Source organism: Nestor notabilis, unplaced genomic scaffold, assembly GCF_000696875.1.
Source record: "Nestor notabilis isolate BGI_N333 unplaced genomic scaffold, ASM69687v1 scaffold8913, whole genome shotgun sequence".
Taxonomy (NCBI): domain Eukaryota; kingdom Metazoa; phylum Chordata; class Aves; order Psittaciformes; family Psittacidae; genus Nestor; species Nestor notabilis.
Window position 1 is genome coordinate 17619 of NW_009922357.1, and position 18822 is coordinate 36440.

The 18822-nt window shown below is 39.1% G+C and overlaps 1 protein-coding gene across 1 annotated transcript in view; it reads right to left on the minus strand.

The window, feature by feature from the left end:
* Positions 1-18822, minus strand: part of PIEZO2 (piezo-type mechanosensitive ion channel component 2) — a gene marked incomplete at both ends in the record, with an annotated part of 181966 nt that overhangs the window by 16973 nt on the left and 146171 nt on the right. Inside the window, 6 exons of the mRNA XM_010011576.1 lie at positions 40-429; positions 2992-3159; positions 9127-9302; positions 10522-10688; positions 14050-14115; positions 15671-15779. Of these exons, the coding sequence (XP_010009878.1) occupies positions 40-429; positions 2992-3159; positions 9127-9302; positions 10522-10688; positions 14050-14115; positions 15671-15779 (1076 nt within the window). The remainder of the gene's footprint in view (positions 1-39; positions 430-2991; positions 3160-9126; positions 9303-10521; positions 10689-14049; positions 14116-15670; positions 15780-18822) is intronic.

Here is an 18822-nt window from a genome sequence, read left to right on the forward strand (position 1 = left end):
GGCTGGAACCAACAATTTTGCCCTGTTAAAGGTCCTTACTTGTTCAGAAGCAGCTCACTAGCCGTAAGCTCATGTGTCAGTGGAGGGAGAATCGTATCAAGTTTGTCTGTCCGACTGTCATCTGGGCTCACCATCATGAGGCTTTTACCAGCTGAGTCATCTGGGGAACCAAAGGGAAGGTGTTCAAAGCTGACAGCTTTGCTATAGGAAGGTGGAGCTTCTGCATTGCTATCCATAGTGGAGTACAAAGGCACATCAGTATCAGGAGTATATGCAGCTCCTTCTGAACCCAGGCTATAGTCTTCCACCTCCTCTTCCTCTGGCCTCGATGCTGAATGAGCTCCTTCCTCTTCATGCTCCCCTTCTACCTCCTCAATGGTTTCTGTCGTCCCCTGACGAGAATAGAGCATGGTGACCTGTGTAGGTTCACTGTCAGAAACAGATGAATAGAGGGAGTTGAGGCTTACAAGAATCACCACCAAGCAAAGTTTGTTAATTGTACCTTTACGCAGAGAGCTGAGCAACCCCATTGCATCCCAGGCCTTCAAAAGGCATACATTCTGGTAGAAAATACATTATCATAATCTCCTCTTGCACAGATGGACCATCTGGGTCTATATGCCCTCTGAACGACATCCCAGTGAACTCAGAGTCATTCACTGTATTTTCACAGCAGCAAAGGGAAAAATAATATCACCATCAAGAGAAACTACACTAACTTTCTGAAAGTAGTTCAAACACTTTCTAGCCAGAATCAGGATGTGCTGTTACATCTATTTAAAGTATGCTCCATGGTGAATGACAGGCAGCCATAAGGTTCCTTCTAAACATGGTGCTTTTAACAGCCACTGTATGGGTGCTGTATACAACTGGAACATGAGCTGAATCCACACACCAACCCTGATTCCAAAAAAAACCCCAAGTAAATTGCTAACATGGACAATACAATACAGATTACAAAACTGTTCTGGTAACAGGCTATTTTGCTTACCTTTAGATTGTCCTATATGCTTCAATACAGTTTTCTTTTTTACCTTACCTGCCTGCTTTTCTTCTGTGTGTACCTATTTTCTTTTGCAACTGTTCTATTTAGTCTGTTTAGTTCTCTGCTTGCTCACTGTACTTATGCTTGGCTTTGAATAGAATCGCAGAATGGTTTAGGTTGGAAGGGACCTTATGGATCATCGAGTTCCTATCCCCCTGCCACGGGCAGGGATACTGTCCACTAGACCAGGTTGCTCAACACCCCGTCCAACCTGGCCTTGAATACTGCCAGGGATGGGGCAGCCACAGCTTCTCTGGGCAACCTGTGCCAGTGTCTCACCACCCTCACAGTGAAGGACTTTTTCCTTGTATTTAACCTAAATCTACCCTCTTTCAATTTAAAGCCATTATCCCTTGTCCTGTCACTACAGGGCCTTGTAAAAAGTCCCTCTCCAGCTTTCTTGTAGGCCCTGTTAAGGTACTGGAAGGCTGCTCTAACGTATCCCCTAAGTCTTTTCTTCTCCAGGCTGAATAAGCCCAACTCGCTCAGACTGTCTTCACAGGAGAGGTGCTCCAGCCATCTGATTATCTTCATGACCCTTCTCTGGACTTGCTTCAACAGGTCCCAGAACTGAATGTATTCCATAATCACTGTCTTAATGCTCTGTGCTCTGCAACAGTCTCAGCTGATGTAAATTCATGCAGTTTGATGACTCCAGATGGGAATCTGGATACCATAATTTTAAAAATTTTTTTTTGGCTTTGCTTTCAACCTTTTCATCCCTCACAAGCATTTTTGTGCCTCTCCCCTCAAACAACACTCTTTTTTCAGTCTCAAATCCAGTCTTTCTCCGTAGGTTAGACAATAGACATCAACTTAGCGTTTCTTGTTGGATGCATGTCTCTCAACAGAAACAAAACTAGATTTCATATAGCTCTTAAGAAATGAATAGGGCCATGTTTTCATCTAAAGTACAACTTTTAAAGAAATCTGGCACTGGTAAACCTGTCTGGCCCTCCCATCTCCTGCCAAAATTGACAATTAAGTTCCATGTCTTTTTCTTTTACACTGCATCCAAACTTATTGTGGCTACATTGATCACTTCAGGCTTTTAATTAGAACATGTAACACTATTACTAGGAGCTGTGTTTTGATGATTCATGGTAGCACTCATCTTGGTTAAAATGCACAGAACCCTACAATGCCTACATGTCAAAGCTGATCCACACCAAAAATTTGTAAAACACTTTAACCACTGAAAAAGAATGATATAATATGCCATGGAATGTCATAATATTTATAATGGTAGTTGAAACACTGTTTCCAAATGTCATATAAAACCCTGGGTTTTACCTGCTAAAAAGTGCGTCAATGGCTCTGAACAGTTTTCTCTTGCACTGAATATTAATATTCACTATATTTTCATAGCTTTTTTGCCTTTCTTAATTCCAACACCTTACAGACTGTAAATCAATAGTAAATAATCAAAACATATTCAGTAATCTTTCCAATATGGAGAAAACTAAAAATTGGAAGAGCAGGGCCAGTGTTTGCCTATCTTAGTTTCTAAAATTAGACATCTAAGTCCATATTTAGGATAACTGATTAGCTGAGAAACTTCGCTTCCAGCTTCCAATTTTAAAATGAACAGCCATCAGCCCGGTAAATGAAAATCAGATTCTTTTTCTTTAGCTGAATAAATACAGACTTTAGCCTGGTTTCAGACAGCCAATGTAATGTAATGGAACAACTTTTAAAAATACATGAATTAAGGATGAAAAACAAAACAAAAAAAAGGAATAAGAAGTGAAACAGCAAATGAGTCTTGGATTATGACTTTGACTTTGAACCTCAGAATCATGCCACAACACAGAAGGGAGTAAAGCTTCCATTAATCATGCAAACCACTCTGAACACCACATATCTGTGAATGCATATTTATATACACTGCAGTAAGTATAATGGTAAGGGTAAATGAGTGAACAAAGCATGCATGAGTTAAGCACCTTGACACTATACTGCCACTGTCAGCTGATGAGGAGGACATATCCATGCTCTGCATTTTACGAAGCCTAGGTCGAGCGCGCTCACTTGTTTTAGGAATAGTGTCTGGTCCATCTAAATCATCAAGGGTTGACTGCCTTGAGAACAGCATGGTTGCTTCAGTGTAGCAGCTAGCAGCGCAAACAGTTATAAAGACAGTGTTAAATACAAAATGATATTACTGTACACATGGTTCATTAAACAAATATGCTTGCCATGCAGCAAAACATTGACATGGAGGAAAAAGGTTCAGAGAGAAGATAAGGATTTGTTTAAAGTCACCATGTAAACATGTTTCTATGCACAGATTGCTCATGGTCATATTCATATAGGGACCATAGAAGGCTAACAGCTACCTATTCACTATTCAAAGAGATATGAAATCAACATGATGCTCTACATGTTTTCCAGGGCACCAACTTGCATATATGAGGGTTTTATTTTCCCCTAAAATTTCCAAATTCCACAAAAATGTTTTGGGAAGTCACCGCCTCTGTACAAATTCTTTTTTATTAATGATATGCCGTGCTGAACTTTTTTACACAGGTATAAGCCAATTTCCTAAAAAAAGCCTTTAAAACTGAATAAGCTCATATTCCACAAATAGAAAAACAGCTGTCAGACACTGGCTAATCCTCTTTCCGAACCAAAGAGCCAAATTGGATATGTTACTTAGCCAGTAGATGCATGCCAAATAGAACCTGCTCTGCATGGGATGGCTTTTATTTTGATATTTAGTAGTAAGCCCCAATGATTCTTTCCAGAAGATTTCATTTATTTCAATCACAGCTTAAAAACTATTTCAAAATTGGTAACATGCACATCTTGAAAGAAAGAACAGATATAATAAACCCTTATCTCCTTTCACTTATCAAATACAACAGGCCACAAGGGACATACACCATACATTGATACATTTATGTGTTATTGGAGAAAAGAAGAACTAGATGAGTTACGAGAAAGAAAGTACATAATTAAATACAAGCTTATAACATAGCAACAGGAAAGAAGCAAATACATTAATGACGTATGGTAGGTAGAAAAATTATTTCTCCTGTAAAATGCAGATGTCTATGAAATAAGTTGAGGGACCTGGTGTTTTAACACATGCAGTGACCTGCCCGAGTCTCTCAGATAGAATGAGAAAAGAAAGAACCCAAAATGCAAGATTTACACTCTACTTTTCTGCTTTTGAGTCCATCTGTGTTAAACTTGAGCAGTGGCAGCAGGGGATTTGCTCCCTTGGCAAGCATTGTGTTTGTCCAGGGCCACAGAGAATTGGGAAAGGGGTCATAAGAGAAGTGCAATGTTGTTTTCCATGTTACTTTGGTCTAGCTCACTTAAAGTGAGAAAAAACCATAGTCTGCTAGCATGAAGTGACTTTTACAATTGTTGCCTTAAGGAAAATGGGTAGGAAAATAGAAAAATGAACGAAGAAGCTTACACTCACTGATGGTCTTTTTTGACAGAATGGGATGAGGCTAAAAGCATACTTTAGTCTGTGAGTAGAAGAAAAGCATCACCAAGATACCAAATGTAATGTGAAATACTTTCCTTAAAAACAGTATTAATGGCAGGGCACCTCTATCCTGCCAGTTCATTTGGCCAAGACCCTTTATATGCCACTTCATTATTTCTTTGTGTATGCAAAGGCCTATAAGCATCCTCCAGACAAAACCTGGCGGGCTGTCTGCATGTGCAGGGATTTGATGAAGCAGCAAATGCTGCTTCCTATAGGAACAGGAGATCCACCCTAAAGGCCTGATTCAGAAGCACAGAAATCGGTCAGAGCTCCATATTACTGACTCCAGGGTGTCATGAAGGAGCAGGTTTCCCTTGCACATACAACTACGGAGTATAGCCAGGCTGTACTATCAGTGAGGTTTTGGTGCTAAAATACAGGCAGATGACAGCAAGTAGACGACCTATTTTTGCAGATTACATTTCTGTCTGTGGGCTACGATGTTATTCGCATGTTATTTTACCTCTCAAGGGCTGAGTTCATTCTTTTCAAGAGCAACACCTCTTACTAAGGTGTTAAAGTATTTAAATGCAGACATAGTTTAAAGTGAACCTTCCAAGGGCCTTAAGCAGAACAGCTGTTGAAATCGAAGTAGCACATGCCTGTTCATATATTTTCACTGAAAGAAACATACACCAGTTTCCCTCCAAAACATGTGAATTCTGACCCAGGTCGCAGAAAAATCAAAGGACAAACATCTATTAATCCCATTGGATAAAAAAAACATTTGCCTACATGGAGTCCCAGCAATAATTCGGCTTAAAGCTGTTTTAAATGAAGGATGACTGAATCATCAGAATTATTGACTGAGCAGCTGCTCTGTATCCTTGAATGTCAGAAGATGTGCATGAGATGACACCTGTAGCGCTGTCTGTATATTCTTTATGTATTTTAGGAACATGCTTCTGAACATGGAGGAAATGCAGACACCAATAAAGTGGAGAGATTTACACTTAGCAAAGCTGATGTTGACTCAGTCATTGACTATCACATAAATTTAATCCAAGTTTATCTTCCTGAGTGACTTTTCAAATTTGTGTCCTTGGAGACCTTGAAAAGCATTAGCTTCTTGAAATCATTCAAGCACTAGGTATTTTAAATTGACTGTTCATTAAAAGCTCAAGTTCAAGCATTTTATATAAAGTTGATCAGTATCCACTCCAAATGGGGATATATATAGCAGAGATGATTTTATCTTCAGTGAGCGGGAAATTTCTTACTTTATGACTTCCTTTTTGCTAAACAAATTTACCCTTCCCAGAGAGTTTATTTGTTTAAGCGGTGACTTACACATTTTCTGGCTTTTTTTTTCTTTCTGTTCATGGGCTAGCTACTGACTGACATTACCTTTATTAATTACTACAGTCCCCACACCTGCAGGCAAAAATCCCGAATAGTTCAAATCATTCACGCTCTTAAATCAGACCAAGATCCAGCCCCTGACTGGAACTTTCCTTTCCTACTTTCCCCTGCCTCCCAGAGCAAACATTACTCCTCTGGTACTCCCTCCCTCAAGCCCTATTCTCCCACCTGGTGAAGGAGGTACAGCTGAAAAGTAGTGTCTGTAAACACCATGTTTACTCTTACAGGAGGATCAGGGGATCCCTCCTGCAGCTCCTAGAAAAGCCTATACACACGTAGAATTGGGAGCCGAATATGTTATTGTGATGGACAAAAACTGATACAAACTGAACTGGATACAAAACCTTGGATATCCTGAAATCTGACTTATGGCCTGTCTTGCTGCTATTTCATAATCATAGGCAATCTCAACCATGTCATTGACATTCCAAGCTGTTTAACCTAGGAAGTAGTTCATGAGTCAAATGTAAACAAACAGCAGCAAATGTTCTACTGTGCTAGCTCCTGACACCTTCTGGTGGTGCTCCTTAAAGAGGTTGTTAAGGATCAACACCAGTCTCTTCTCTATCTGGTCCACATGAACTTTGCACTGTGCATTTAGGATACATGAGAAGATTTATATATAAAGAGAAACAAAGAAATTACATTATGAATGCCTCATTACACCTTTAGCTACTGTATAGAAAAATGACTGAGAATAAATGATAGCCAGCCCTACTAAATGAGAAAATCCCACAAAAGGATACACTGCAAAACTCCTTTTAGAGCTCTATCTACGCTAAGAATAACATCCCTGGATAGGACTTACAAGGATCAGCCCTAAATTTCACAAGAAATTTACAGTTCCTGCAGCTGATCAGAAGGGTTGATCTCTCTGAAAATTAGTCTTCAGAGCACTGAGCAGATACCTACAGTAATTTCTCTCCTGAGTACTGAGGAATACATATTATTATAATAGTATAGCTTCTGTGCTTCTGCAACCCTGTGTACTTCCAGACATGCCCATCTTACTCATGGACCTAATGTCTACTAGAGAATTCTGTGTATGGCAACCAAAGAAGGGTAACCAGAATGCTGGTTAGAAAGCCTCTGCCCTTTCCCAAAGCTTTCCCTTGCAATCCCAGATCCATGATCACAGGGATTCATTAGATTTAATCAGCTGCTTTTACACCTACTGGAAATGATTACTTAGAAATGTAAAATGCCCCCTTCTCTGCAGGCAATTCAAAAAAATCATTCCATAAAATCACATGAAGTTCAAAACATTTCAAATTTCTAAAAAAGCTCATAAGCACTTTTGTAATCCCAGGAAGAGACATGCAAGGGTGCCCCAACAGATGGTGTTATCATTCAATCAGCAGACTCATTTTTGCTTCCTCTAATTACAGGTCATTATTATTATAGCAGATGTGCATAATTTGTAAATACTCTCAGTGCAAGAATATTTGATTGTTCATTACCAGAAAGATAATTTGAGATTAGATAAATCAGTCGTAATACTGCCTTGCTATTCTTTGTTGATAGGTCCTGCGACATCTTCTGGGGAAATGGAGATGACAGTAACACATGTGAAAGATTTAACTTTTTCTGTTGCAAAGCAGCTCCACAGAATCATTAAATTTGAATCTGAGTTTGAATAGAGATTTTAAATGTGTAAGTACGCTCAAAGCAGTGTAACAAATGGGTAGTTATTCTGACAAAAAAAAAGACACAAGTGGAGCTCAACACTGGAATCCACCTCATCGAAGAGGCAGAATTTACACATGAAAATGACAAGATTTGTCTCTTTTATTATTCATTTTGGAATTGGCTTCCCTTTGCTTCTAGTTAAGGTTCTTGCTAACATGGCTGTATATTAATAACTTCTATCTATACTAAACAGTGTGACCAAAAACTATTTAATGAAAGCAGAACTGATATTACAATTCTTTCTTTAGGTGAGACTGAACTTTGTGGAGTTAAATTCTGCCCTGCAGATATCCAAGTGGCTCCAAGTGAGCTGGTAATAGAATTTGGCTATACGCTTTTCTCACGTCATCTGACTCCTGTAAAACTTTGAGACAAAACACAAAGGTGTTGCTTAGCTGGGTAGCCAGCCACCAGCAAGGTTTGCTCAGATTTGCTGTTTTTACTGGAGTGAACCTCTCAAAGGCCACTGCTCACCCTGAGGAGAAATTTGTGAATATTTTGTTGAAGTATAGTACTCATAGGCACACTCTTACACTTGCTTTTCAGTAACATCAGAAAGGAAGACAAGCCCTCATTATTTTTAGTCAGCTAAGATCTAACCATATGTCATTAGTAAAAGCTAAACATTATTTACTGTACACAGAAGCCACCAAGTTTGCTGGGAGTATCAAACATAACGATACTGCCACCCTTCAGAAAACAGGAGACAGCAGAATGCAATGGATTATGAAACAGCTGGATTTCCAAAGCCCTCCCATCTCCCTCTCACATTGGACAACTTCTGCAGTCACTTAAAAGTCAAGAACACAAGGGACATGTTAGGAACAGGCTCTCTCTGTAAGACAAGGAAGTGAATGGGTGTGCCTCTGTGTTCATGAGCAGCAGGAGCATGCAGTAGTTTTGGCAAGGGACTTGATGGCATCTGTCTTCAGAAAAGAACGAGGAAGGTGGTTTTCCTGAGCTAGTATGGGTATTTGATCCACAAACTGGACTGCGGGACTGCAAACACAGCAGCTAGGAAATCAGGCTCTTTAGATGATCTTTGGCCTGTGTATACAAGAGGGGGATTTTGTTCTCTCAAATCCAGATTCTCTCTCAGTGCAAACCCTTTCCTGATTTGTGGGCAACAGACAAAAATTTATTTTACGAAGACAAAATATTTGCAATGAATGATTGTTCCCCGAACTCCAAGCCTGAATTCCTAAAACACTATCCCATAAGCATCCACAGCAGACTCTTATTTTCCATTACTTTTTACAAGATCAGAACCTCTGTTCGTGACTCCTAATTCTAGGGGAAACAGAAAGCAGTGGGGTAGTCATACAGTGGAAAAGGAGCTAAGCCAACAACTGAGTCCAACCCTATAAAGGAATAGTAACATATAGCAGACTTTTCACTTTTAGAATGCCATGGATAAATCAAAAAGAGGATTCAACATTGATTAGAAAGTTCATTTAGACATTATCTAGAATTATGTCTACTGCATGATCCCTCTATCTTTCACAAAATAAAATTAAATCAATACCTGGAGATACTGTCACGAGAAGCTGCTGAATCTAAACTATCCATTCTTTCAGATGCTTGCAAACCAGAAGCTTGACCAGGATTTTTATCAATTGAATCCAGTCCTGACTCCTTAGAAAGTTTCATCATATGGTTCTGGTAATACAAATGGATGCTTTCTCGCGTTGGAACGTTTCCCTATGGAAGAGAGTAGAGGTACAGAAACAAGGCAGGGGGGAGGTTTATTCTTCGAGGAACTGATTTCTCCTGTCATTTGGCAAGGAATAGATCAAGGACTATGTAAACAGCTTCATAGTAAATAACCTCCCACTCATAATTTCTTTTCAGAGTGCAAGTCAGACTCTGACTTAAATTACCATGGCACAGTATTGGGTTTTCAAGCAAAACTGGAGCAATACAAGCAGTTTCAGGCAATACATAGCCAACAAAACTCTGCTGGGTGAATGCAGATCATTCATTATGAAAATGAGATGTGAGCTGGGACCATGACACAACCTGTACTCCAACAGCTTTTGAGATATCTCTTTTACATAGCTTCACTGTCTCTAAGAAGAATCATACATCTTAGTAGTGGTCAGTAGCAGACATTTTAAACAGAAAAAAAACCCCCAGGTTATGTTCACAAAAAAAAATTTAGATTTTCATTAGTATCTCCAAATCTATTAATGAAGTACGGATACAGTTGGAAATGAAAATACATGAAAAACACACTGAAGACTACTCTTTCTCTGTGAGTTCAAGATCAAGCAAGTTCATCAAAGGGTGGTATTTTTAATTGTCCCCCCAGATCTGGGCACAGAATCAAGTCTCTCTGACTATGATAATGCAATCAAAATTCTGAGGATGTCATAAGAATAAAACTCAGAATTTTACAGCCTGTTCTTGGGCAGAAACATATCCAACTCATTCCACTAGCAGTTGCATTGACTTCAGAAGATATACTGAGAAGACTGCTATTCTTGAACAGTCATTTTTCTGACTTGTAATGAAGCCTTATGCAAGGACTTTTCCCAGCTAAAATAATAAAAGTACTCTAAAATACAGCCTGTATTTCCTTTACTAATATTTCTAGTTACTACTATTTCAACTCTGGTCCTCTTCACTGTCCTTACTGGAAAATTTTGAATATCTGAAGTTTTGTCAAAATAAAGTATCTTAAGAACAAAATCTGAAACTCAGGTTTTTCATTAGATTTGTTTGTATATAAGATGTGTTGCTTCTTATTTATTGTTATAAAACAGCAAACAGTAAAAGAATCCAGACTTATTTTTTAAATGCACATATAACTGAGATTTTCGTAATTTTTCTCATTAACACAATGATCCAAAAAGACAACTTTTCATTTGTTACTGAGCTAGAAATGGCATTAGCAGGCAAAAAAGACCAAAAGCATTACCTTCTTAATCTCCCTGGTCAGCATACAGCGCTCGATTCTTAGCACAGTGGAGATATCAATGTGTTCTCTTGAGATGGAATTAAGCCAAGCTGTAAAACTGTCTAGTGTTGCCAGGAAAAGGACCCAAGTGAACTTCAAGATATTAAATATCCTTTTGATGATGTTATCTAAGGTAGAGGAAAAGCAAAAGAGAATTAATGAACTCAAATATCTTTCATTGTATTTCTGCTCCGAGTTTGATTAATTTTTCCTTTATTATCCAGTAATAATAACAATCCAGGCTGCAAGACCCTGACATAGTAAGGAATCTCTGAAGACAGCTGGAAGTCTTTTGGCTATCTATCTAGGCCATTTTCCTGCCTGTATGCCTTATCTTCTGGAATCCCTTTTCCATCCTGTAACTCCCTGGTTCTGCAATTGCTACTCATATAAACAGCCCCTTATTTTACAGACACTCTAAGCAGAGGTCTGCAAAATGAAGCCCAGAGATTTGGACATGTCCTGAGAGCTATTCAACATCCCCAGCTCCTTTGATCTCAGCAGCCGCTCAGCCAGGATACTGAGTTGAACCTATCTGTACCTGTCTATTTACTTGTGCATGTTTCTCTGCACAGATTTGTCTTTTGTGCTTGAACCCTGCTGAGTTTTAAAGTCTAACCTGCCTAAACTCTGAATCTCTCCCAGCTTTCCAACCACATAAACACATCACTCCATATTTACTGTTTCCAAAGCCTCTCTTTTTTTAAATAGGCTACACTGTGTCATCAGTGATTTCGGATCAGCTAGCCCAACTAGGACAAATCCTATAAATCATTTATCAAACACGACTCTTGAATCATTTTGCCAAAACAGTACACTTTCCCATGAGAGGGCCTTACGGGTTTATACCGACAATAGTAGCTTTATTTTGCTCCACACAGCTGTCCTAAGTTAATTTCTTATTTCAGTAGCTCCCTTAGCATCAGCAACTGCATTTCTCAGCCCCAAATCAGCATTTTCAGTATATTTTTCTTTTACTCACAAACGTGCACACCACACTACAGTTCTTGCATAGTGTTGCACAAATACTAAAAACATTCTTTCCAACTAGCCAGTTCCAGAGTTAGTCGTCCCTGCTGAGTTGCGAATCCCAGAGCACTTGCTATAAAGATCGATTTCAGAGTAACCAGACTCTGAAATAACAGAAAATTGTCCCTACTCTACATGCAGGGACCAAATGTTTGAAGAAGATACTAAGGAGCCAACCAACCAATGTGCTAAAAGCATGATGCTTTCAACAACTTCACTTCTTAGCTGTACCACAAGATGGCACGCAAAACTTTGTGGAGCATACATTCGCTCCTTATAAAGAATTCAAAGGTGACGCTATAATAAGGCAAAAGATTTCTTACGGAGGAATGTGCCGGCAGCGTTATATGCACATATGTGTAGAGAGAAACTAAGGAAAAACCCATTAGTGGTACATTCCTGTGAAGTGGATGCTGAAATGGTAATATGTACCATTTACCTGAACGATGCAATGGAACTGGTCTGGTCTGGAGCATTTAGCCTCCTTAGCTTGGTCATATAATTATCTTAATAATATTTTGCCCTTTTTTGAGTTATTTTCTATGTCATTTAGAATTAAAGATATTTTATGATTTATCTATTTATTCGTTCATATTTCAACATGCAGATCTTGAAGCTAAACGAAATCTTGCCATCAGAAATTAAATGTAAGGCTGTTTCTACTTCAAGAACCATTCATACCCTTCAAATTCCAGATATTATGAACAGGTTAAAAGAAAAGTATCACTCATACACAAAAATATGTAACACATTAATATTCTCTGTTAACCCACACTCTTCCTCTCTGTTTTGGGTGACACGGTTTAGTGTGTGGTGTCCCTGCCCATGGCAGGGGGTTTGGAACTAGATGATCTTAAGGTCCTTTCCAACCCTAACTCTTCTATGATTCTATGATATATAATTTCCACTACTGACTTCAGGAGAATCACAGCCTTCACGTTAAAATTATGTTTATTATTGACCACCACTGGCATGCCATAGTCTCACTACAGTGCTTTGCCAAGCACTTCCAGTCTAATCGGAAAGGTCATTTTTCTCTCTGGGATGGAGGTGGTGCAGCATACATTTTTAATGATGCTGTAGCTATTCTGGCAGCTTTGCTGTTCTCAAAACTTTTAAAAATAATCTTTTGGGGATCGATTGCATCTAAACATCTTCAAAAAGGGAAACGAATACTTATTTTTTGAGGACTGTTATTCTAACTCAAAGGGTCAAATACAGAGAAGGCTTCTCTCTACCTGAGCGTGTGAGAAAGTATTTGATCTAAGGTTGATAATAATACTAATTACCAGCTATTTTTTCCAACCATCTTCATTAACAAATTTTACCTAGGAATGGTCAAAGTCTTTAAACAAAAATATAAATCACTCAAATTGACTATTTCCAACATAAATTAATTACAAACCTCCTTCCCTTTCCCTAACTCCTGTGTAGCACCAACAGTATTTCCCTAGAAATGTGTTTGAGTGATTCACTTCAGTGTTTTAAAACAGGTAACTGCGTTGTCAGTATGTAACCAAAAAAAAATCCCCAAAACGCCACCAAAAAAACCCTACAGGAATGCAACTCATTTATTTGAGACCACTGCTCTTGCAAGAAAGAAATTACAATTTCCACATCCTTGTAACATCTTCCACCCTGTGAGTCTCTCAGGGTACAATTCTAACTGGAACTGTGGGAACCTATTTTAAATAGAGAAGAAAAATAGCTTTTGAAGAAAAAGTCTCCCTCAACGTAAGCCATGATGAAGACTTATTTAAAAGGAGATTCTGTTTTCTTCTTTTACTCCAGTTAGAAACAAAAAGCCAAGCACAGACTTACAATCTATTACACTTCTTTGTAGGAAAATTTTTGACATGGGCAAGATCTTGCAAACTGCTGGCATTTCTTCTCTTGTGCAGATCACCCTTACATCTGATTATGAATGAGAATGCATAAGATTTGGAGAACTCAATTTTTTAGAGATTGTTGCACCCTGCTGCACGGGTGAGTACCGGACAAAAGCATCATATTAACCTTGCTAAAACGCAGTGAGGAAACACAAGGTCTTTGTGCTAATAATAACATTTCAATCATTCACAATGAATGGAGATTTTCACACAGGGCTGTATGCAAACAGGACTGGAAGCTAAGCTTACATGTAAATTGTTATATAAGTAAAATATTCATCAAGTGATCAAGTCTGAGCCTGCAGATGTATTTACTAAAGTGTGTAGAGAATGAGTACAGCAGCTAATAGTCCAGGAGTGGAAGTTGCTATGCTCAGGACTTGTAAATCTGTCAATTTAAAACCTGAAAGTAGTTAGGAAGCCCTCACTACACATGTTAGAAAGGATTTTATGGCTTTTACGCAAGCCTGGGATCACTGCAGTGCTGTCTGTGACACGCTGCTCACGCCGCTCACGCCACCAGTCACAACTGCATTGTAACAGCAGAGAAACCCTCTTTCTGCCTTCATACCTGGTCCATCAGATTTCTTCTTGACAGGTTCCTCCTCACTATCTTCACAGTCTGCATCAGTACCACCTATTGAAAACAATGAGTGAAACAGTGAAACTGTAGAAGTGTGGGTGTAAATGCCATACGAGCTAGAAAATGCTACAGTTACTAAGCAGTAGTGATGGGTCCATTACCTATCACTGAAACAGAAAGCATATTTCCATTTCTAAAGGACTCAAGTGAGGGGACAACCCTGTTAGCAAAGGTGTTCACGCTAACAGGGTTACCACCCCTCTTGTAATTTGCAGTTGCATTTCTTACTAGACAGGCTGCTGAGCAAAATAATCTGTTGGTGTAAACCCAGGCAATTGCTTAGTTACACCACTGTCCTGGGTTCAGCTACAGCAGTCATTTTTTCGCCTTCTTAGTAGCTGGTGCAGTGCTGTGTTTTTGACTTGCAGTCTGGGAACAACGCTGATAACACCGATGGTTTTAGTTGTTGCTAAGTAATGTTTACTCTGACCAAGGACTTTCTCAGTCTCATGCTTTGCCAGAGAGGAGGGGAAGCCAGGAGGAAGCAGAGGCAGGACACCTGACCCAAACTGGCCAAAGGGCTATTCCATACCACAGCACGTCATGCCCAGTATAGAAACTGGGGGGAGTTACCCGGAAGGCCCAGATCGCTGCTCGGGTCGGGCTGGGTATCGGTCGGCGGGTGGTGAGCGGTTGTGTCCTTTTCCCTTGTTATTCCTCTTATCATTATTATTGGTAGCAGTAGTGGTTTGTATTATACCTTAGTTACTGGAGTGCTGTTATCTCAACCCGTGGGAGTTACATTCCTCCGATTCTCCTCCCCATCCCTCCGGGAGCGGGGGGAGGAAGAAAAAGGGGGGGGAGTGAGCGAGCGGCTGCGTGGTTCCAAGTTGCCGGCTGGGCTTAAACCACGACAACCACTTCGTGTGCCATAGAGTTGCAGGCAGAACTGAGGGACAGACAAATGACTCCCCCTCTATCTCCTTCTATCTCATATCTAGTAACTGAAGCTACAGCTTCAGTGGCAGCAGACACTTTCTCTTGCAAGTACTCTACTTCCACGAATATTTTCGTACAGCTGATGTTTTCTGCAGTGTGTTAAGTCTTACTACCTGGCAAAAGTTCTGGGCATGTGTCTTGCAACTCCATGCGAAACACACATATTCCCCTCTTCTCCAGTGTCTCACTATGAGGGTGGTGAGACAGTGGAACAGGTTGCCCAGAAAAGTTGTGGATGTTCTGTCCCTGGAAGTGTTCAAGGCCAGGTTGGATGGGGCTTTGAGCAACGTGGTCTAGTGGAAGGGGTCCTTTCCCAAGGCAGGGGGGTTGAAACTAAATGATCTTTAAGGTCCCCTCCAAACCAAACCATTCTGTGATTCTGTGATTCTCCTTTATCTCCCCCAATAAGCATTGTGTAGAACCAAGGGACATAGCTATGGCTGGCCTTGGCTGGTGCAGGGAGAGGCAGCCACGCAAAGTTAAACTCATTTTTCCAGTTCCTAGTCAGAACTGAGAGCACTTACCCTCTAAATCTTAGCTGTCTTTCACTACCAGGAACAACAGGCAGTCTAGTCAACACTATGTTCTTACAATGCAAAAGTCTACCTACCATCCCCAGATCCTTTTCGCCTTCGCTTCTCCTTCCCAAAAGTTTTCTTCTCTTTGCGCCTCTGTCGTAGTGCTGTTTTCGGGTCTGTAATCCAGGCCTGATAAACAAACTGGAAGGAACAAACTCATTTATTTCAAGGTTCTTCATGTTTTCAGAGTAAGCTGTAGAATAAGCCACAAGCAGGACTATCTAGCTTGAGTAAACACATTCAGATCTGCAGGGGTAAGGAAATATTTTGAATCTCAAATCAAACACCTCTGCTGCAGATCTGCTGAGTCTTTCATGTGCTATTTTTGCGAGCACAAATGTGAAAACACGTGTGGGTGAACCAAGTTTCATTAGAACCCACAAAAAATCATGCTCTGAACTTTGGGACTTAATACCCTGTTGTGTATATGGGCTACTTCACCTGAATCTCTCCATTTAATTCCATATTTCTACTTAATAATTTTACAGGCAAGATGCAGAGTAATGGAAACTTTAAGAGAAAGTGCTGCAATTAACTAACTAAAGCATTAAAAGACATAGTGATATCTCAGTACAGGTATCTGTGCCTGTATATTTTTCATACTTTAGATATTTTTTTACCCCTCTGCAGATCCCAGTGGAACATTTAGATTTGTTATCTACGCACCATCCCAAACCTGGTAGTCAGGAATTCCTCAAATTTCATCCTCGTTTTGTCAATGGATCCCTTTGTTGCTTCAGATAACTCAGTTATGAATGCTTCTGCTACTGGTTTTCCAGTTGTAAAATGAAGACAGTAATACTTACCTAGATATTGAGGGTATTTTATGGGCCCAAATCCTGCTCACAGCACTTACTCAGATCAACAGTCTGTTGACCTGTATGACTACATGAAGCATAGAATTGGCCCTAAATATTCATAAATGCTATAGCAATGGATGAAAAAAAAAGTAAAAAAGAAAAAAATACCCCAAAGTAACTTTTGAATAGTTCTGCTCAAGCTGCGAAGGAAGGTTACAGAAAAAAAAGAAGTAACACTCGTATCTTTTTTTCCTATATGACATAAAATGTGAACAACAGAGACCAAAGTAACTACCTTCTCCACATCTCTTTAGGACAAAAGATGCTCTTTTGGTCCTTTCATGGTTTTATTTGAAAAATGGTAATCATCTTCAATTGGCACTACATTGTCTTCTATGTCTAAGCAACACAGGCTGGTAACAGAGACAGGGCAGCAAACACACAGATGCAGGCATGAGCACAAGATGAAGCACAGTAACAAAACAGCTCTATTAATTCACAAGACAAACATGCAGACAATGACACCACCACACATGTATCTCAGGGAAGCTGGACCAATCCCTCATAGGACAGAACGGTAAAATTTCTCTTTGGTTTATTTCTATATTTTAAATTTGCATACACAAATTACTTTGGAATATTAAAAGAACTTTTTAAAAAAACTAACAAACTGACTTCAAATTAATTTAAAGAAAAAATACTTCTGTTTTGTGAATATATACAATAATGCAGAGGAAATTATTTTGGTACTGTTGATAAGAAGATCCCCTTCCAAATCCCTCAAGGTCTGTACATTTGTGTCTGATTTCTTCAGAACAGACGCACTGGTTTCTCTTTGCTTTGTAATAGGTGTTTTCTAATGAAGGTGATCTGGGGGAATGGTGGTAGTTGAGTGAACTAATACTGTATCAATACCGAAAGTCAGAAACTGTCAACATCTGCTGAAAAACTGTATGCTAGTCACAGGCATAGTGTGAATAAAGAAATTAGAGGTAAAAGGCAGACTTGGAAGAGGGTTTAGAGAGAATATTAGAATGAAGAAAGCATATTGGATTAATAAATTTAGTGTAACTAACTATGCTAAAAAGTGGGTATTTTAAGAGGTGGCTGGTGCATTAGTTTAGATTTTTATCACTGGACAAACTTTAAACGCAGCATCTTTTAGGCTTTGGAGCTGGTATACTCAATCTATAATGCTCCTTACAAATATCATGTTATATGCATGGAGTGTAAAATGATACATAGTGCTCAAAGGTAGGAAATTCTAAATGTATTCCAGGAGGACAAGAAAGAAGATGCACAAATCTTTTTTATGACTATAAGGGCCAGAGAAGTAGAGAACTAAAAATTAATTTGGAGTAGAATGTGTTTTTCACAAACCTTTTACCAGCTTTCTGAGATCAATTACCATGGTGTCCTAAGATACACGCAACTTGATGTGACCATCGTGTATAGCAGTATCAGAAGAAAACAAGAATTTGGGTCTGCATTTTCTCTCTGGGGTTGCAGTTCAATAAAGATAGATCTCTTCTCTTGTGGCTTGGCCACTCCGAAAGTATGAGATGTATTCCTATTTATTATGAATGAATCTTTGGCTGCCATTATTTTTTTTAATCTTTCACATAAGAGCAAAAATGCAGACCGGAACAGAGATATACACTGCATCAGGAAGTATGGGATGGGTCACATACTGAGCATTCGCAAAATGTCAAGTACCTTTGCTGCTTTGATTAAGTACTGCAGAATAGTTTTGGGTAGTTTAATGATAGACTTTGGCAAGGCTAAAATGGCTGAAGCAAATTTCCCAATAGCTCTCTATAAAAAAGGACAAAGCAATAGCAATTAGTAGGAAACAAGAAAATGTTAATAAAAAGTACATACTAAATGATTGTATCTAGATAATTAAGAATGAATCTACATTCATAGACTCTGATACGATAAAAGATTCTTTGTGATGTTCACAATAAAATTTCAATGAGATGATTCTTAACTGCCTTCATTCTCTAACACATAAAATCTCCAAGTTAACCCTTGAAGTGAGTATTGCACACAATTTAAACTAAAAGGAAAATCAACACTTAAAAGTAATTCCTATGCGGGCTCCACAACAAACAAGTTCACTTTGCTGGTATTCTTATTAAGACCATGTACATGGTGATTGAAGGTGAATAAGGTGTGATGCCAAATGATGAATAAGCTCTTCATAAACAAAACTGATATTCTGTTCTATATAACTCTCCTTCTATATGAAACATTTAACATCTTCATGTTGCACATATTGCAGAACTGGCCACTATACAGAATGATTGGCCAGGATTTTGAAATAAATGCCAGATCCTCCGTCCTCAGATTGGTAGTTTCAGGCCCAAGATTTAAAAAATAAG